This window comes from Opisthorchis viverrini, assembly GCF_000715545.1.
Source record: "Opisthorchis viverrini unplaced genomic scaffold opera_v5_244, whole genome shotgun sequence".
Classification (NCBI taxonomy): Eukaryota; Metazoa; Platyhelminthes; class Trematoda; order Opisthorchiida; family Opisthorchiidae; genus Opisthorchis; species Opisthorchis viverrini.
In genome coordinates, this window is record NW_008751900.1 from 441670 (window position 1) to 461212 (window position 19543).

At 44.6% G+C, this 19543-nt stretch overlaps 2 protein-coding genes across 2 annotated transcripts in view; one reads left to right on the forward strand and one right to left on the reverse strand.

The window, feature by feature from the left end:
• T265_08899 (hypothetical protein) overlaps positions 1-613 on the forward strand; it is a gene marked incomplete at both ends in the record, with an annotated part of 44354 nt that extends 43741 nt beyond the window's left edge. The window contains one exon of the mRNA XM_009174827.1: positions 549-613. Coding sequence (XP_009173091.1) covers positions 549-613 — 65 coding nt within the window. The remainder of the gene's footprint in view (positions 1-548) is intronic.
• Positions 82-19543, reverse strand: part of T265_08898 (hypothetical protein) — a gene marked incomplete at both ends in the record, with an annotated part of 24309 nt that continues 4847 nt past the window's right edge. The window contains 10 exons of the mRNA XM_009174826.1: positions 82-719; positions 1427-1503; positions 2843-2926; positions 4546-4692; positions 7661-8000; positions 9964-10225; positions 10946-11077; positions 11115-11192; positions 13883-14163; positions 15171-15366. Of these exons, the coding sequence (XP_009173090.1) occupies positions 652-719; positions 1427-1503; positions 2843-2926; positions 4546-4692; positions 7661-8000; positions 9964-10225; positions 10946-11077; positions 11115-11192; positions 13883-14163; positions 15171-15366 (1665 nt within the window). The remainder of the gene's footprint in view (positions 720-1426; positions 1504-2842; positions 2927-4545; positions 4693-7660; positions 8001-9963; positions 10226-10945; positions 11078-11114; positions 11193-13882; positions 14164-15170; positions 15367-19543) is intronic.

The window sequence follows — 19543 nt, forward strand, 5'->3', positions numbered from 1 at the left end:
GCGACTCGCGAGGTTGTATTCTTATCGACTGAAATAATTACTCAGCAAACATCAGCACAAACAAAAAACAATCAAACTCGATGAAACTGTTACTATTCGACAGCAGATTGGTAGATGGTAACAAATTGCAAGTAGTCTTAAGCTATTCACACAATATTGTCCAGAGACTGTGGTTACTCTAGTTGAGTTATTGAATGACCGCATTTAATGTCCACTGTCGCCTGATAGACATCAGCCCTGTGTACTAAACAATGGGTCGGAGTAGATGAGCTGCACAAAATATGTGGAGGCCAACGAGGACGAAGACGGGGGAGCTCGGTCAATTCAATACTTACAAACCTATAAATGAAGAAAAAGAAAATATCATAGGTGCTTCAGTGGCATTCATCAATCCAGTGTGAACGTATGGAAGGCGGTAAAAGTGAGAAGATTCATGAGAGGGTGAAGAACGATTGGACGGTTGTGAGGCAACTTGAAGCGAAAACAATATGGGTCACAGAGAACTGGGCAAACGTAACCAAACCCAACAATTTTATCGGCCTTTTCAGGAGAGGCTAATCAGATAAGAAACGTGGGTGGACGATCACAGTTGACAATAAAGATGCGTGGTTAGGACAGTCACGCGCGATAGCTTGTGACCATTTGCTGCAATCAATCTACTTTCACGGTTGAATAGATTTTCCGGACAAAGCGACTGGCCGCTAAATATGCAATGGAGCCTGAAACAAAGAAGACCGGTAATTAGATTTTAGCATGTACAGGTTAGAGTGCGTAAAAACGTAAGTGGTCAATGCTCCTTCAAACACAGTCATGTGAAAGGTCTGACTATTCCAGCATGTGTGCGTGACCCTGAATTACCGGATGGATAGACTGCTCAGGAGATTAGTTACACTGGCTGTTCAGCTCGGGAAATGGGGAATTTTTCGGTTGCGGCCACCTTGAAAAGTCCTTGGAAAGATTAGCTGATTGGTGAGATGTGAGACGACCACGTAGCTTGACAAGAAAAAGAGTAATGGAAAGGATAAAAATATAGTCTCACTGTGGAGATCAGACATCCAAGTGGACGAGGAAAGTACGCGTCACAGACAACATTTGTGACGACACACCACAACCTAGATATCAACTTGTCCTCAAAGCCAGTGATTCGAGTCCAACGGTTCAAACGAAGACGGCAAAGTAGAGAAGCACGGATGATCAACACTGGTGTCGCCTTCCATGGCCTCATATTGCTCCTTAGCCACTGGACAAAGAACCGTGAGCTCCGCAACAAAAACGATTATTTCCATAGAAAATCGAACGCACATTGAATTTAAGTTGTAGCTATGCATTACTTTACCTACTAATATCCAAACTACTGCTGTATTAAGAGGTAAACAGATTCATAGTGTAAAGTCAATAAACTAGGTGTTCCATTTGTATCACTTACCACACAAGACGCCCAAATACATGCAGAACAATCCCATATAAACGAAGAAGAACGATGTCTGAAAGAAGCCATTCATCCTAAAAGAAAAGCACAGAAAAGCATTGCTGGGTCTGGAGAAATTACAATAGGCTAGTCGCTTCAAACAGAACCTACATACCTCGCTCAACATGCAAATTTACTGCATATTATTTTAAAAAATCCGCGGCATCTACACTTCTCACAATGCGACGGTCTACGTAGACTCGCTAATCCACAAGACCGGGAAGTGCGATAAAAGTTTCTCGTATTGCTAATCATAGGCTGACTCACGGTTTAAAACAACCCACCCACCATATGACCTGTTACAATAACGACAGTGAAATCTGAGTTTTGAGGTATACGATCACGAAGGTAGCCTACCAAAACAGATAGACAACAAGAACAGCATTCGATGCTGTGTTTTTAGGAGATCGATGATAACCCCAGAAGTATGACAGACCAGGGGGTATCATTCAAATGACCAGTGAGGAAGAATACTGTGTCATTGACACGGATGGAAAGGACTGCAAAGTTTAGTTGGTCTGTGAAAAGAATAAGACTAAGTTTCCAACTTTAATGCGACACGGATTATTATATGACATTACCACATGAACAGAATTTGTTTGTAGGAGCACACAATGAGTATCCAGTTGTTTCACCACCAAAAACAAAGCACGTGATGCACATGTTTGGGTGGATAATTTCAACAGACGTTTAGTAAGGACATCATTCATCGATAACGAAAGCTTATGACGTTCCGGTAAAACGTATGTCAAACTGTAAAGTACCAACCAGATAGGTTGTGTGCCAATTGATGTGTACAAACTTATCGACTACTAATTCGGTTGAAATGCCGGCTTGTTCCACTACTCAGTGGTCTGAGAAATGGTTTAGAAAGCATGTAGAGCAGTGATTACATAAGATTACCAGACCGTAGTTGAGGTATGATAATGAGAATCACCGCCAACAACTAAAACCGAACCGTTTTTTTTTAACAAATTCAAAGTGAGATGGATAGTTCTGAGGTCGGTTGATTCCACAGTTAAGTGACCACAGATGAATTCGGGCTACATAGCAAACACAGTAAAGAGTGACCCTCAACCGACTGGCTCTCCAATTTCCATTCATCTGAACCGTACCGAAACCAAGTGTCACATTGATGAGTTCCTCAAAGACGATAACAAACGATGAATGGCTGACAACCTTCGGAACAGTTACGATGGAAGCCTAAAACCTCGTTCGAACCCACAAGGACATTTTTATAGGAGCTTGCTGCTTAAAGGAACCCCATAAACAAAGAACCGGATCCATTTCCACTACATACGCACGGTCTTGAGCTCAGTCAAGACAATATAAGAAAATGCAGCTTGCCAACAGGATACAACGAGCAGAACTCACTTAGTTTTGAAGATGAAGTAATATGCCGAATAAAGATAGGCGTAGATGGAGATGGACGCACCAGACATGAAGCTGGTCCACTGCCTAAAATACAACAAATCGCAGATGATAGTTCAAAGGATGGTAAACAGATAGTAGTAAGAGAATCGTGCATTTCAAGGAGAGTATTCGGTGGTTGGTTGCTAGAACCTAAACAGCTGTTCAAAAACATGCTGCAGCTTAATACGTGGTCAATGCAAACTGTCCGTGGAAGGAAGCCGCCCTTATCTAATCCGATATGAGATTTCATTGCGTCTGATGTGCTATAGCAGGAGTACGTCCAATACATCGGCCACAACAGTTGCCATGCTGGTATCTCGGTGATTTTTATATGACGTCCTATAATATCCCCGCTAAGTTCATCACCTCAACTTTTTTCGTAGCCTGCTATCGGTTGACCGAGGGCATCTCAAAGATTCTCCCGCTGACTTTCACTTTATCCTGAAGCGCGACGGGTCAATCGGAGAAGTAACTAATAGCCGCCAACATTCGTAGCTGCTTCCATGCTAAAGACCATTTCACACCAGCAACCCGTACGATATTTTCTGGCCTAGAGATGTAGCCTGTGGGAATGGGAAACACTGATCACATGTACCTGGTAGGTAGCTGACGCCATGACGTAGATTCGCAATTTGGAGCGACGGCCTGTCGAACAGACATCTTTAAACTGACCTACGACAAAGATCCATGGGACAGTAACAGCTTAGTAGTCGGATAACTGGTGACCGCATATATGAGCTGGAGGCGCTTCTCCTGGCCTGCACAGAGAGGATCATGTTGATCCGTTTAATAAGTCTCAGTTTGTGCCACGAGGTGCAGTGAGGTGTAAATATTGTGTGGTCCCGTCAGCACTTATTTCCGATTTATGTTCCAAACTTTGGCCCGATGTCAATGAAGCTGCTAGTAGGAGTTGCTCTACTGGAGAAGCTGTGTGACCACCGGTATTGATACCCCCTCGGAGGTTGGAAATAAATCGAGATACCACAAGCCGATTGATTAAGGCGGTTCGTCAACCGATCATTGTTTCATTAGTGTTGTCAAAATCCGAACTTCGCAAAGACGTAGCCAATGGCTTCGTTCGAAGCGTCAATTAGTGTTCCAGTCGTCTGCAACCATCAAAATAACTCGGTTGAGGGTGTGGTTGATCACTTCGCATAGCTCACAATAGAAATCATCTTCAAAAGAAACGTCCAATGAAGAAGTAGGACCATAGATGACCACAACGACCAAGTTCACCGGAGTCTTTGAGACCAGTCGTCGCAATCCCGGACGATGCTGGCTCCCAAAAATAAGGCGTTGTAAAAGTAGTCAGTCGTTAAGGGCAAGAGTAACACTTGGTTCTTTATGGTATAACCAGTAGGAAGAGTCCAACCCTAGGATCTGAATGTGAATCCAAACAGAAAATCAAGCTTCCGCAAAGCCAACTTCTTAGTCAAACAGGCTTAGCATAGTGACACACTGCGCACAATTCACCGGCAAAATGGATAAAAGTAACAATTTACTCAGGAACGAAAATCGCCAGTAAAATCACCTGCCATTTACCAGCACCAACTAATCAATGAAAAACGAAAACCCTTAATTTTGACCACATCCAAGGGTACAGTGATAATATTGACAGGAAACGGCAAACATGACTGAATGTTCGCACAAACGTTGCAACGTACCATCTGTAATCCTCGGAATTGAGTAGGAAGTAAGTGCCTACTGCAGAGACGGACGAACATACAGCCATCAACAGCAACAGAACCAGTAACGTGAAGCCGAAAACGAAGTAGATTTTGTAAGCCCAGAATGAGGTGAAAATGAAATAGCTGAAAAGAGATGAAATGATAAAATACTAGATTTTGGTTCACAAACCAAGTTAACAATGAAACATATAGATAGGAGATACCAGTGAGTAATTCTCCACTAACTGCACAAACACGAGATGAAGCATACTCACCAGTTCGAACTAACAATTAACTATCTAAAAGCTTCTTCATAACAATTTAAGTTCAATAAAGCTGTTCATCGTCTTCGTGTCCAAATTTGTGGTTGATCACATCAGTTCGAGGGGTTCCGAAGCAATATACCGAAACGACAACCAGAAAAAGGCCCTTAGACTTGAACTAAGTGAACAGCTTCTAGTTAGTTGACACATTGGTCAGTAAAGTCATCCTCAAGTAGCGTGAAAACTGGTTCCGGAGCCTGAGCGTACAGGGAACACTCGAGAAGCAGAAGCCTACCACGAAATTCCCAGTTTATTTGTATTTCCGGAAGAACTCTTGCAAAGAATCTCAATTTGTGAATTGGTTTATCATGAGAAATTCCTCAGTGCTCTATGCGCCCCATTGTGGCGTCCAGAACGAGAGCTCCTCCAGCTGACAGAATACAGATGCAAACTGATTTACGGCTACAAGACCCAACCAGTGCGATCTTGAACCAGCGATAATGGTCAACAGTCATCACCAGGTCAATATATCATCAGTTAGGTTTTCATGAATGACAGCATGCAGCATCCATAAGGAGTTAGTAATCTTTAAATTCTAGTTGTCAATATGAAGGTATCTTCAAGTAACTTGCTCGTTTGTGAATAACAGATACGCTGCAAGAGATTTCATGAAGAAGTCCACGACACATATAACACGGGCTGTGTAATCAAACGCATCATCGCGAGCAAATTGGTCAACTGGCTCTCTCCTTAGAAATACAAAAGATAACCAATTAGGCGGAAGTGTGAAGGTTCCGGAATACAAACAGACCAAGTAATATAATACAGGAACTATTTGAAGGGAATCACAAGAGATAGAAGTTTGTCAGCCTGCCAAAATCATGTTCGACGGATAGAGTAGAACTAGTAATGCTGTGTGAGACCTATTTTGGTGACAACCAAACCTGCACGCTCGTTTTTCTGATTACACAGTGCGGATCGATATCAACCATTGTCCACTTTCTTTTAATTGACATAGCTTTACCGGACACAAGACTTCGAAGGCCATTTCGGGATCAACTTAACAACCAATGTCCGTCAAGAGTGTTGACATGGAACTCAAGTTGGTGGCGCGGTCTTTGCAGTTAATGATGCCGGACAATGTTCTCGGACAGGTTCTGAAAACTACCTTCATTTTCAACTCATACTCCATTGCAGAGGAAAAAGGAAAGAAAGTACAGCCACAGTAGGTCAGGAAGTATAGGCCGGATGTGTACTTGAACCTTTGAGCATAAATAGGTAATGTGTAAACTTTATTCCAATCCGTACTACACTACAGATGTGTAACAACGAGTATCATCCTTTAGACTAGAATCTTACCCAATTAGTCACCCATAAACAGCCACTTATCGGTAGTCTACGGATGTGCTTACACTGACGTTCTACCGTGTGATAAACTATGAACTGCCTCAGCAGCGTCGGCTGCAGATTACGCAGCCCGTTTCTCGGCGATCTCATGAGAAGAGACTTTGCTCGGTTCACTAGCAAGCATCGTACTTCAGGTTAATGGGAACATAAACACGGGAGTTAGTCTCGTCCGGTCCACGCCCCGTTAAACTGAAGCAGCGGTTCATCGTTGAAGCAGCAGATCGAAGCGAGTCAGTCTACTTTAACTTTCTTGTGATGGGACTTCAGTGCGAACCACACCACTACTATTTTGATATCCAACCATTCTAGGAGATCTGTATTTGTATTGACTGAATTCAGTGCGGAAGAATGAAAAAGCAGTTATCGAAACGTACCCAATAGCACTGCTTAACGAGCGTTGGCTATAAGGCCTTAGTATATCGACTCCAGTTCCGTACTGACCCACTTTGTGGACGGTGGTTATCAAATTGACCCCAGGATAGCCTTCAGTCATGTATTGATAAAAGTCAAGCTAAAGAAAAAGATATGGAAAACGGTTGCTAGCGCCGCTGAGGTCCTAGAAACAACAGTACTGCCCATTCGGAAAAAATACAGGTTTCGTTGTTGCCATGACTCTGAACTGACAGGTCGATGGAATCATTGCAATCGACTGGTATGACGACAGGTTAACAAACCCTCTCTTCTGATCCATTTTGAATGGTTCCTGTATTGTTGTCTTACCCGGTTGCATTCCGGAAATTCTATCATGTCACTTATCTATTCTCTTTGTTGCACGATTGTACGTTTGTTCATGAACATGGGTATGGGTGGACGAGTTCGTCATCTGGGTTCACAAGGTATCTTCAATTCAGCCGATGACTAGCGGCTTAAGATTGCATTCTCCCTGAATGTTCACTCTCAAGTACGGCAACATTAGTTGCACAGCAGTTAGCAACACTCATCATCGTCGATAATTTGCCTGGCGATCTATGGAGGATGTTTTGTTTGCAGACACTGATGGATTAAAGGGTTCTGTTCATCTGACACGAGTGATCTGGTAGTTCCTTGTTACAGCTTATGCAGAATCCATTAAGCGAATGGTCAAAGAATTCTGGAGTGGTCGCCTCAGGAAAATCTGGTTATCGTACGGATCCTGAACGACTAAAACCATAGAGTGAAGTTTAGTCTCCAAAAGCTCACGGTGAATCGAGGTTGATTCTCGAATCGAGTGAGGAAACAAACTATACCGATTAAGTAATAAGAAAATGTATAAGAGAATGCCGACACAAATTGAAGACGGCAACGGTAGGGAGTGGCATCGAAATAAACGACTGGCTTAGCCCGGATTAAATCAGTGTTCCACGGGCTTTTGAGAAAGTATCTACAAGCAATTACTATAAATCTGTAGACAGAAAAATGAAAGTAGGAGCAAACAACGGGACCTGCAACAACCGAACACTTACAGTTCAATGAAAATAGATCCAAAAGGAAGCATGCCAGTCACGAGGATAAGGAAGCCGGGCTCCATGAACCACTTCTTCTCAGGTATCGGGCGTGGAACGGAGTTGATACGACAAGGATAGTTCGCCTGACCACACAGGTTACGACCCAATACGGTGCCAACGAGATTGAGAGGGACAATGACGAAAAGGAGAATGGCGACCACAGCCAACATGGTCAAAAAGGGAATTGACCGGCTGGTCTGATAGTATACAGCAACTAAATTAACCAGGAATGCCGCCGCAAACGTCAAAATCGGGAGCAGAGTGGATCCCAACAGGAACTGGCGAATCCATTTCTTACCTAGCAAGTGGAAACAGACGAGCTATAAAGCCATCAGAAGAAACAACACCTGAATGTTGGTTACTCTATTGGATTGATTGATCTTAGCTTCATGAATGGGGATGTAGAGAAGACGATTGTGTCTGGTCGACGACGGTCCTTGAAACGGCTCAGAATCCCAACCAGTGTAGCACTTGCTAAGAGATCCTCTGAGCAACCAAGAGTAACTTTTCCCCAAAAGCTTCTATGTAGTGCTGAACACAAGCCTCGTATATTACACTAGGCTATAGTGAATATTTACATATAACATGAGCAACAGTAGTATCTAACCACGTTACCTGTTGTATCTTTACAGTAGCACGGATCAAAGGGATCAATAACACTTCAGCAAAAATGCCGACAAAGAGCAGCAGCTTGTATGTGCTCTAAAAACTCAGTTTATGACAACAGCTGAATAGCAGTAAACAAAAGCTATCTGAATCCCGAAGGACCCGGCTTAGTTATTGCCCGCCCAACTCTCGCGAAGACAAACTTTCCTCAAAAGCAGACTACAGCTATGTGGTAGATTCCTCTCTTATGTATTCGTAAACAATACATTTTCCGTATCGCAGCACAATAGTCATAAAGTTACTGAGAACTCGTCGACACCTCATTACCGGTTTCGCTCTTGTTGAGAATCATCAGGTAGGCGTGGTCCCAGAGATTCCACTCTCCAAATGTGATAAATGCCCAATGATAGCAGTACACGGCGAGTGTAACTCCCTATTGAAAGGAGGGAGCACACTAACTCTCAATTACGGCAAGATACAGCCGTGTGGGGCACGAAATCATCCAAGGTCACCAGCCACCACGTAGGACACACGCGGATGTGCAAACATGAGAACTGCACTGGAACAGACGATGAGTAGTGCTGGGGACAACAGGGCGTACGCCGATTCCTGAGAACCTCCAAGTTCGTATCGCAACACAGTCCTGCTCTAGCTACGGCCTTTCTAGTAAACCAAGCATACTGTACTGACCACGGTCAGTAGTATACATCGCGAACAGTGACGGTTGCGTGCCATGATTCAAAAATGATATCAGACGCTAGAGCTTAACGTACCACCATATGCTTGCACGGCATCCCAGAAAAATGTGCACTGAGACAAGGAATGTACCGAATTCCTGAGACAATAAGAACCAAGTAAGGAGTTTAGCCCTCGCAAATGGCTTCTTAGTCTCATTTACCATGATTCGTTTGTCTCAAACAATCAGTGTGCCAGCATGCAGTAATACTGTCTCTTCAATGGCTTGGCGGCCACTGATACAAATTCCCTGATTTCAAAATCTACAGGCCCTCCATTGAAAGCGTGGCTTTTAAAAAAATAGATATGTGGTACCTCAAATGGATGACTGTGCACTTCTTGAGCATGGCTTTCTAGCTGTCCGCTTGTCATCCGTCCAATCAATAATCCTGGCAGTTTTATTGAATCTCGATGACACGATTTCGCCTTCCGATTCTCCAACTGCTAACTGAAACTGAAATTCTAGCTCAACATTACGAAGCTCCTAAAGGGATAGGGTGTTCAACAGGGGAGTGGACGTTTTCTACGAACAACGACTTCGAGAAATTCGACTTATTGCAGATGGTATTCTGAAGGAATAACAATGGAATAAATCACTTTTCGCGTGTCGGGCACAGCGATACAATGTATTAGAGAATTTGTCAGGGGAAGGGATAGTTCACAGTGGGTAGCAGATCACGTAAGAGGGCAGTGTTTGTAAAACTAGTGAAGATAAATCGAGAGTCTCAGAGACAGTATGTTGTAGGAGGGTTACTCAGACGGAACCACGAGTGACAAAGTAAACGATACACCAATTAACGGGGGTTGCTGTTTTCAATCTAGTTGGGATAGTACCGCGACGTAAAAAAAAATGCAAATTCCTGACTAAAAATAACATTCAAGTCACAACTATTACGAAAGAGGAAAGTAGGGTTACTTACCAGACATCTGTGCATACAAACTTCCACCCACCATTCCGTTGATAGGGGCTGAAGCTGCGAAAACAAAAATTGCCGTAGACATGAATCCTCCACGTTCGGTATAAAGGCGATTAGTTACTGCCAGGAGAAGGACGACACAGGATACGACGGCTAGGTGAGCACCTGAACCAATGACACTAGCTAATAAACCTGGGTAGGCGGGTTGTCGAAAAACGTCACCATGAACCTGCTTCCAACCGTATTCATCGCCCAGTTCCCGATCCTGAAAAAGGGGAGAACGAGACGAGTTGTTGCGTGCCGGTATATCCAGTTGCCAAATTTCCAATAAGGCTCCACGAAGTCCGTTAGATGATACATACCATTCACAGCTGGTTGGGTTCCTCAAAACAGGCGGCTTAGTTTACGCACGACCATCAATACACTCCAGTTGTTAATGATCAAATCTATGGTGGTTCCAAACAAGTTACCGTGAGCATCAGCGATCAAGGGATACCAACTATGAACTAAGTTCTGTTTCAGAACCATCTTGAGAGACTAACTCCCAGAATACAGCACTTTGGCAGACACTTGAAACTTCTTTGCCTGTTACGTTCTCTCCTCGCAGAGAGCGATTTTGATTCGTCCCTTCATATTGTATCTCTTCAGAGGGACCACTGTGGCGCGATCAAGCAGCGAGACAGATGATGTTTTGCATCATAGAGTGATATTCCATATTATGAAAAGATGGGTCATGGTATGCACTACGAAAAAGTGTAGTGCTCGTGGCCGTAACAACACTTGAGTTGACAGTGAGCATATTCAATTTGGGATGGTGCACGAAACCTGCTGTCCGAGGGTGGGGAAGGCTTGAAAACAAGCATATGCATGGAGCCATAACATTCTGAGACGTTCAATGGCAACCTACTCGAATAAAGCAAGAAGATTACGCTACCGCTTAGTATCCTGAGCGAAGGCATCAAGGAAAGAGTAACCAAAGACTTACTAAATCACTAAGTCCATCTTCCTTGTTATACCTTGCGTAGTCTCGTCGAAGAGTGCGGAGTAAAATCATGGAAACCAGACCAACCAGGAAAAGTACCATCATGAAAGAATTGAAGATAGAGAACCAGTGAATCTGTTGGTGTTAGAGTCGGTAATATCGAAAAGATCACCTTATGTTCGAAGAAATCGAAATCCAAATAGTGATTGAAACGGTCTTCGAAAGGCACCGAGGATGGGATCCATGTGACCTTGAAAATCAGTGAACAAAAGCAAACACGATGCCTGTGTAATTCTTGATATGTAGACATGGCGAGTAATGCCAATGAATTTGAAAACCAGTCTAGAAGGTAAACAGGAACGGGTTCTTAAAGCAGCCTATCTGAGATAAACAGGGTAAAAAACAGAAACAGTTGGCAAGCCAGGTAAGTCCACATCGAAGTTGAATCGACGCATCAAAACAGAAAAAGAATAGGTACCCTGAACGGCGATCCATCCTACATCTCACACTTAGAGTATGACGGCGCTTTGACGAGTGGGTTGCACTAAATTCACTATAAACGGAGGTCGCTCAGATAAATAAATAAATGAAGAAATAAATAAATAATGTGTAAGCATACTGCCTCAGAATGGTAGAGTGTTACTCCCCCAAGTTAAAATACATTGCTGCACGTTGAATGGAAACCGAAATGGAGCTCGAGATAGCTCGGTGGTCAAAGTGCTAACATACTGACCTGAAGATCCGAAGTTCGAACCTAACTTCTGGATTCCAACGGCATCTGTCTACGCTTTGGTAACCTGACGTCGTTCGGGTGGCACCGTAGCCAGGTACCAAAAGGGTTATAGCTAAAGGTTCACCATTACCCTTATTTAAATCGGGTATGCACTTCACGATATGTTCCCCCAGTGACTATGTGTTTCGAGCACAGCTGTCACAACGCTTGTTCTACCACAATAAACGTCCGCACCAGTTGGAAAACTCTATCAGTGATGGTACGGAAAACGAGTAACCGTTAAAAATTGCCGGGACACATTTACCCAGTCGCCTATATCTGGCACTGCATTAAGGTAATAGTCTATCAGGGCAGCCCAGATGGCGTAAGGCAAATTGAACTCACACTTGGTGAGGGGAAAGCTCACAACTGGTGCACACTTTTAACTACTACTAGCAGGCAATGCATTAAACACTGGTATCCTCCACAATCTGGCCTCGGAGATCTGGCGGGGTGCTTCAGTTGAGTTTCTTCACTGATAACCACAGTTTCATGCAATTAAAAACTAATGCCACCTTGAGACAAACGCTGTTCCTCGGGTCAGAGGAGCTTGCTTTCCAAAGAAATCGAACGCCGGATCCAACTATCCGGCATCCGACCCAAGCACACTAGGAAGAAAATGCCTGAAAGGTAGAAGACGGAGATCCTTGAGTATCACAGGTTTATTTTTCATCCTCCCATTGAGAATGAAGGATTTAAGGGATTTCAGGCTCCTGACACGACTGTAGTTTGCCAAAAGCAGAGGCTGAGGAAACCCAGCACCGCAATTCGTCCCCAGATTAGTCTTCGAACTTGATTTCAGCACGAATATAGCCGAAAGGACGGATCTACTAAGAGGCAGGCTGTTCCTCAGGTCACACCGAAACCCTGCAGTTCTGGAAAATTCCAGCAGAGGGACAGTGTGTTTGGGGCAAAAAAAAGGGTGTTTTGGTTTATGGTGGTCTCTCTTATAGACCCAGCAAAAGCAATCACTCCTCGGATTGAGCGGGTATAAGATATTGAACCGGAACATCTACCAGGTTTCCTAGAAGGGCGTTGTCTCCGTTGGTGGGCCGCTGAGGGGGACGATGAGCGATAAGCTACTGGGAACTAAGCATTTTATGCGGCGAAACAATTACGGCAATTATCCTCGAAAAAAAAAACCAGATTCATCATCATCATCATCATTGTCAGCTGTAAGAACCGCGTACTCGTCGTACACTGATTGTAGCTGCCACAGTTTCGTTCACCGATTATTGGGGGGGGGTAGGTAGCTGCGCATTGCACGCGCGAGCTGGTAAATTGGTGCATAAATCCAGTGGGCTGTCAAGTGAGGGGGTTGGAAAAGGAGCTATGCATTGAAGGCAATAGCTTTGATGCACGAGCGCCATTGAGGGCGCGACTGGGTCATGTCTGATAATTTCCCTAGCCATTGATGTAGCCCGTCCAGGGAGACCAGCGCAGCTGAGTTTGCTGGTAATGGTTTTCATACTTCGCTGCCAAGTCATTGTTTGACCGCCTCTGGCTCTCTTCCACCCTTCACATGGTTGGGCGAAAAGAGCCCTTCGAGGAAGTCGGTCGACTGGCATACGCAGCACGTGGCCAAGCCAACGCAACCTGTGCAGTGTGATCAGTTCATCTATCGAGGGTGAGTTATTTCTCCCGAATACCATTCGACGTACTTCAGAATTGCTGATCCGGTGTTCCCACCAGATTCGGGCAATGCTACGAAGACATCGATGGTCAAACACTGAAAGTCTTTTGGCGTCCTCGGCGCGCAGCGGAAGGTTTCTGATCCATATAGTAATATGGAGCGCACCGCAGCATTGTAAACTCGACCCTTGACAGAGAAACTGATGTCACGCCTACGCCGCAGGTGACGTTGGTTCGCAAAAGCTGCTCTGGCCTTCCCAATACGGATAGAAATATCATCTTTCGCGAGACCACCGGGACTGATACAGCTGCCCAGGTAAACAAATTTGTCTACTATCTCAATCGGTTTATCCGCAAGCATGAGGCTAGGGTTCGAGCCCACCCAGTCTTGCAGTAGCACTTTACAGATTGGCCTAGCAGTTGAGCCATGGGGGTGTTAGGGTCTCAGCAGAGCTAACACAAGTATTAAGGTGCACTAAAGGGAACCGTTCATCCACGTATAGACCACATAATAGGGATCAGCTAAACAGACATACCTGGTAGGTGAAGGAAATCGGTGAACCGACATGGACCGGAACTAAATCAGTATTCATTAGCACAACCTTGATAATCTGATTGCCATTGTATTCTACGGTGAAATCCTTATGTGTCCAGATATATGTTTCCGCATGGCCAGCAGACTCCCCTAAGACGCTCCAGATCGGTAGATCATCCATGTACATTTGGTACCAGTACTGGTTGGCTATGGCATTCTGAAGAGAGGCGTAGACACCATCATCGACATTCAAGGTGCAGACGGGAGTTTTTGTCACGTTAACTGCGGAAAAATATAAGATTGACTCCCAACAATGAGCGCGAATATGACCATAACGTATAGTGAAAGTGCACACATAACGCACAATTGGCCAAGTGTTAATTTGATGAAAATGCCTGGATTAAACAGAAGACGGTTACGGTGGTATCGCACGAAGTCATTACCAATCTAATTAGTGAGATCTGCTCATCAGTCCGTTGAACGGGGTTGGATAGATTAATATTTCGAAAGCTATCGTAGTCTTCTCCTCCGCACCTTAAGAGAGACGATCACAAACAAAGCAAGATTCAGAAAGGCAGAAGCAAAAGAGCACCACTAAGCTACCAAGAAAACCCCTCATGGTTGAATGCATAAGGAAATTTGTTCGATATCACCACTCTGTTCTTACGTGCAGATGATTCCGAAAAATCCTGCACAACATCCGTTAAAGATGTCATGTTCCGTGCATGCTGCAGTGAAGCTTCAAACACGGGGGAAGAATGCAAACCTACAAGGAACCACATAATACCTGAATTGAATGATGACTTAATTGAACCACTGTCACAAATCGTTTGCAGATCGTAGGAGAGGACGCAACATTCAAAAGTTAGCCAAATTATCATCACTTTAGACTAAATAAACTGGTTCTAACTCAAAATGATGAACAAAGGGTGTACTCAGATAGTCAGCCAAGCCATGGAATTGATAAACCTGGCACCTGTTGGGTTTCGATATGCGTCCGATGATCCCATAGGTTAGGACAAGTCTCCCGCTAGTTTTCAAAACTACTCTTCTAGTTGGTCTAAGCAACCAGTGTCGTTCAAAAAACATTGTGTGCACATGAATACAACGAGCATCTGTGCAAGGTTTGCATAACACAAACTTGAATCACGGCAGTCTTGAGACCGTGATAATTTTATGGAAGCTGTGTAATGCCAGACAAGGCTAGCGACAAAGACAATCAAGTGCACCCATTAAGTAAGCAGCGAAATAGGAAAATAAATAAAAGCGAGAAATAGTTAGGGACAAACCTTTGAAACGGATATCAATACCGCTATATTGCAGTTCAATTCCTAAAAGTGCTTCACCCAAAGTTTCATGTGCATGCTCAATCGACTGCTTGGGTCCACGACAAAGTGGAAGTGAATAGAACGGGTAAGTTTCCTGTCGATTCCGATAAGGGCCAATTGTGTTCATCCATAATACCACTTCTTCACCATCGTTATACTATGGGGAAGCAAAATAACACAGTGGACGAAATAACGCGGCGGACAAAGCAGCCCTCAAATGATTACACAAGACAATCGACGGATGAGAATACTCATAGCGAAAAGTGGTCCACAACGGAAGTGCTCCAGCACTCAGACAACCACCTGGACTCCGGCATCAGCGATTTATTTATGTGAAAACTGAGTTTTGAACTCCGAAAATCTTAGCAGCAATGAACTACATACCACTAGCGTGCATTGGATGAGACTTAACGCTAACTAGGACAAAATGAAGAGAGCGGATAATCTAGGGTGTGCCCTTAAGTGGGGTTTGATTCCCTTCTCAATTTACAGATTGCTCCTTCTCAGACCTGGATGACCTAAAGCCTCTAAAAATAAACCTACCGTGATTATGCACCATAGAAGCAGCAGGATAAGAATATACACTACTGTTTATGACAGTGGCAATGAAGCGAAGCCACGACTTGAGTTAAAGCCTACGCGGGTACTTAAAACACCTATGATGAAAGACAAACTGCAGGAACCGCATTGCAGAAGAGTGAAATCGGCGTTGTCTGGTATTTCCCATTTATAAAAGATGCCATCTAGTGCACTCGAACGCTTGCACAATTCAGAATATTGCTTAATCGGAGGTGTGTACGAAAAGGAAACCAAAACCAGGGCCATCAAAAAGTTAATCCCTTATCATTTTATGGCCGGAAACAAATTTTAAAAAAACTAGGGTTAGTGAATAGGACTTTTAGCGGTATTACTTGTGTCCCGGTTCAAACTAATAACTTCAGAAGATGCATTTTTAACCGTCGGAAAATTGACCCACAACGAGAACGCAGTACTTGCAATGCAAAAATTAGGACTTTCAGAATAGTTTCTTCCTTTGAGGCAGTTCTAAAATGGAAGTTTCCCATGAAGAGGAGACACTGCATATGAGTTTGAATATATACAAGAGTGAAACAAGAAACGCATAAATCTTTCGTGAAACCTACTACTGATGATGAGGAACGGTGAAAACTGGTTAAAGCCTCGAGGGCCGATACTATATCTCAAGATTCTGGAGAACTCGTCCGGCGAATTATGTCCTTAAGGGCAGTGATCTAGTATATCTCAATCCACAGAAACTAAAATTGTTCAGTCGTTGGTGTACGCAGGTTGCTTTAAGGGAACTGTTGGTGTGAAGAGACGGTGAACTGTAGCAGGTAAAACCAACAGCTTTAGCCACACTAGTGTAACCACTGTACGGCAAGTACGCGGTTATTACAGCTGACAATGATGATGAAACTTAACAGCAATGTGAAGAGTGAATTCCTGCCAGGACGATTAAGTTGTTCAAAATAGCTGCCAAGTCCATGTTTCCAAGTCGTCCGGGTTTCGCAGTGCACGAAATCGAGCTAGGTCATGTGAGGTCAACTAAAACGTTGACCAGGAACGGTCTCGAAGCTCCAAAGTTTTAGGATGAGCCGGTGGTCAAGTAGGTGGACAGATAAAGGAGATGAGGGTGACAATGTGATGCAGTGCTCAATGAGCGCCCATCCAAGTTAGCATTGTCAACACAATGTGTGCGGACGGCGTGCTTCCGAACTAGCCACAGCTAAGAGGAATAATTCTTCGGGCTGTTTCCCATTAATCTTTCTGGTATGGTTGAACCCTAGGGAACTGAGTTCCATCCAGTGTAGTTGACAGGATTCTTGCCCGACTATACGGATCAGAAACCCGGCCGCTGCGCGCCGAGTACACCAAAGGACTTTCAGTGATTGATCATCAATGTCTTTGGAGCATTGCCTGGGGCTGGTTGGAACACCGGATCAGCAATGCTGAAGTACGTCGAAAGGAATTCGGAAGAAATAACTCACCCTCGATAGATGAACCGCATGGCGTATGTATGCCAGTAGACCGACTTCCTCGAAGGACTGTTTTAACACAAACACGTGAAGGATGGGAACGAACCAGAGGCGGCCAAACAATGACTTCGCAGCGAAGTATAAAAACCATTACCAGCAAACTCAGCTGCGCTGGTCATTGCCGTCTTCCTGGAGGGTGACCCAGAGATAGGCCACATCAACTGTTAGACATTGTCAGACATGGCCCGGTCGCACCCTCAATGGTGCTCATGCATCCAAGCTATTGCCTTCAATTCTAGCTCCCTTCCCAATCCTCCCACTTGACAGTAATGTATTTGCGTACTAATTAATCAGCTCCCGCCTCCAATGCGCAGCTACCTACCCCACCTCCCCAAATCATCAGTGAACGAAATTATGGCAGCTACAACCACTGTACAACCAGTACGCGGTTCTTACAGCTGACAATGATGATGATGATAATGCTGCTCAAAAGACACTTGCTGTGCGCAGTTGTATTGGAAGTCAGACAGTTACGCCTTACTCCTTGCGCTCTCGGGTCAGGCTAGCTCTCAATAGCCAAGTGGATTAGCCAATTAGGTCACCGGTCTAACTGTCATGTCACCCTATGGAAGCACGAGGGCTGAAATACTGTCAAGTTTCCCAAGCCTAGGCAGAGGTCAGGTTCGGACCATGAACCTTCTGGTCAGTAAATTCGCGCTCGAACCACCGAGCACACAAACTTTCAGCACAAGCAATAACACCACCAACTGCAAAGTAACCGTGTAATCAGTTGGACTATGCAGCAGGAAGTAACCGGTGCAGTGCTTCAATACAAGATTTTTGCTCATTTTGGAGCACATCTCTGGGCTACGACCACGGCATTGTGCGGGTACGTATATCTTCACTTCCCACCTGGAATGTGCCGGTTGGTGCAAATGTAATCAGTTCACTACCTACAAAGCGTGAGTGTAGCTCAACAATACCGAGGTGGGTTAGCTGGCAAGCTCCCAGAACTCGGTGGAAACAATGCTAATTCGGATAGACTGGAGAAAGATTAAGTGTTCCATGATCACAGCTTTTGAAACTGCTTGTCAGAGGTCCCTCACACGCCCCAACGAACACTAGATCTCGCCACGATCAGCAGATCTGATTGAGGCCAGGAAAAATATACCGGCAACAAACCACTATGGCGTGTAAATATCCCTCAAACGCCGAATAACGCTGCTTGAGTATTCTTTATCTACCTGAAAACACCTCAGGGGTCGAAATACCACAGGGGTGTTCGATCACTTGAATCGAGTTGAGCGACGATATTGCTCTCTTTGGACCAGTAGTTTTAGAAACACAAACTATTTTAAGTAACCTAAGTAATTCCGCCACGCAGTTCGGTAGGCACTTCGCACTTATTAAGTGTAAAGTGCTGCTGCAAGATTAAGTAGCTTCAAACCCGAAACTCATGCTGGCAGGTGGACAGATCGATGTGGCAGATAAGTCCGTTTTTTGGGCGGTTGAATAGGTCCAGGCGGTCTGGTGAAAGAGAAACCGCTACCCGAATTGGGAAGGCCAGTGCAGTGATTGCTAACCTCCAACGTTTGTGGCCCCGTAACATAACATAAGCTCGACTGTCAATGGTAGAGTGTACAATTCCACGAGCTGATCCGTTCTGCCTTATGGATCGGAGATATGGTCCCTGCGTGTGGAAGACCTGTGAAAACCCTCTACGTTTGACCGTCGGTGCCTCGCATGGTGCGAGCCTGGTGAGAACATCGCAAAATTAATACCTATTTACGCTAGAAGGTCTTCGGGAAAGCTAATTCTCCCTCGATTATATAAGCGGGTGACACTCCATAGGTCACGCTGGTTAGGACACATGCCTCTACTGCCAGAGGACCCTCTTCGCCCAGCCTTGTGTCGGATAGAAATGACCCAGGGACAATCAGTCTAGGAATTGGCAACAAAGCATGAAAGCCCTTACTAGCCAGGTTAGTCGCGTTGGTAACCGCCATCTCCTTGAATGGAGACCGTGGGACGAGAAAAACCAAAGGTCGGTGACTCTGGCAGACATGGTTGTCACGCAGCCAATGGCATCCTTTCATCAAAGCCGTCTTCCCCACTGAGGTCTCATTTTTGCCATTGTGGACGAAGATAACCGTTCGACGTCAACGAATTCACTGGGACATAACCATTTCCTGACTCTCATTCCTTTTTTCACAACCTCGGTGAATGAAACAGTAGCAGCTGCAACCACTGCATTTCGACGCACGGTTTGTGAGCCACAAAACTGAACCTGAATGTGTGGGCGCTTTAGAATGCTTTCGATAGACCAGAACAGGTCTCTCT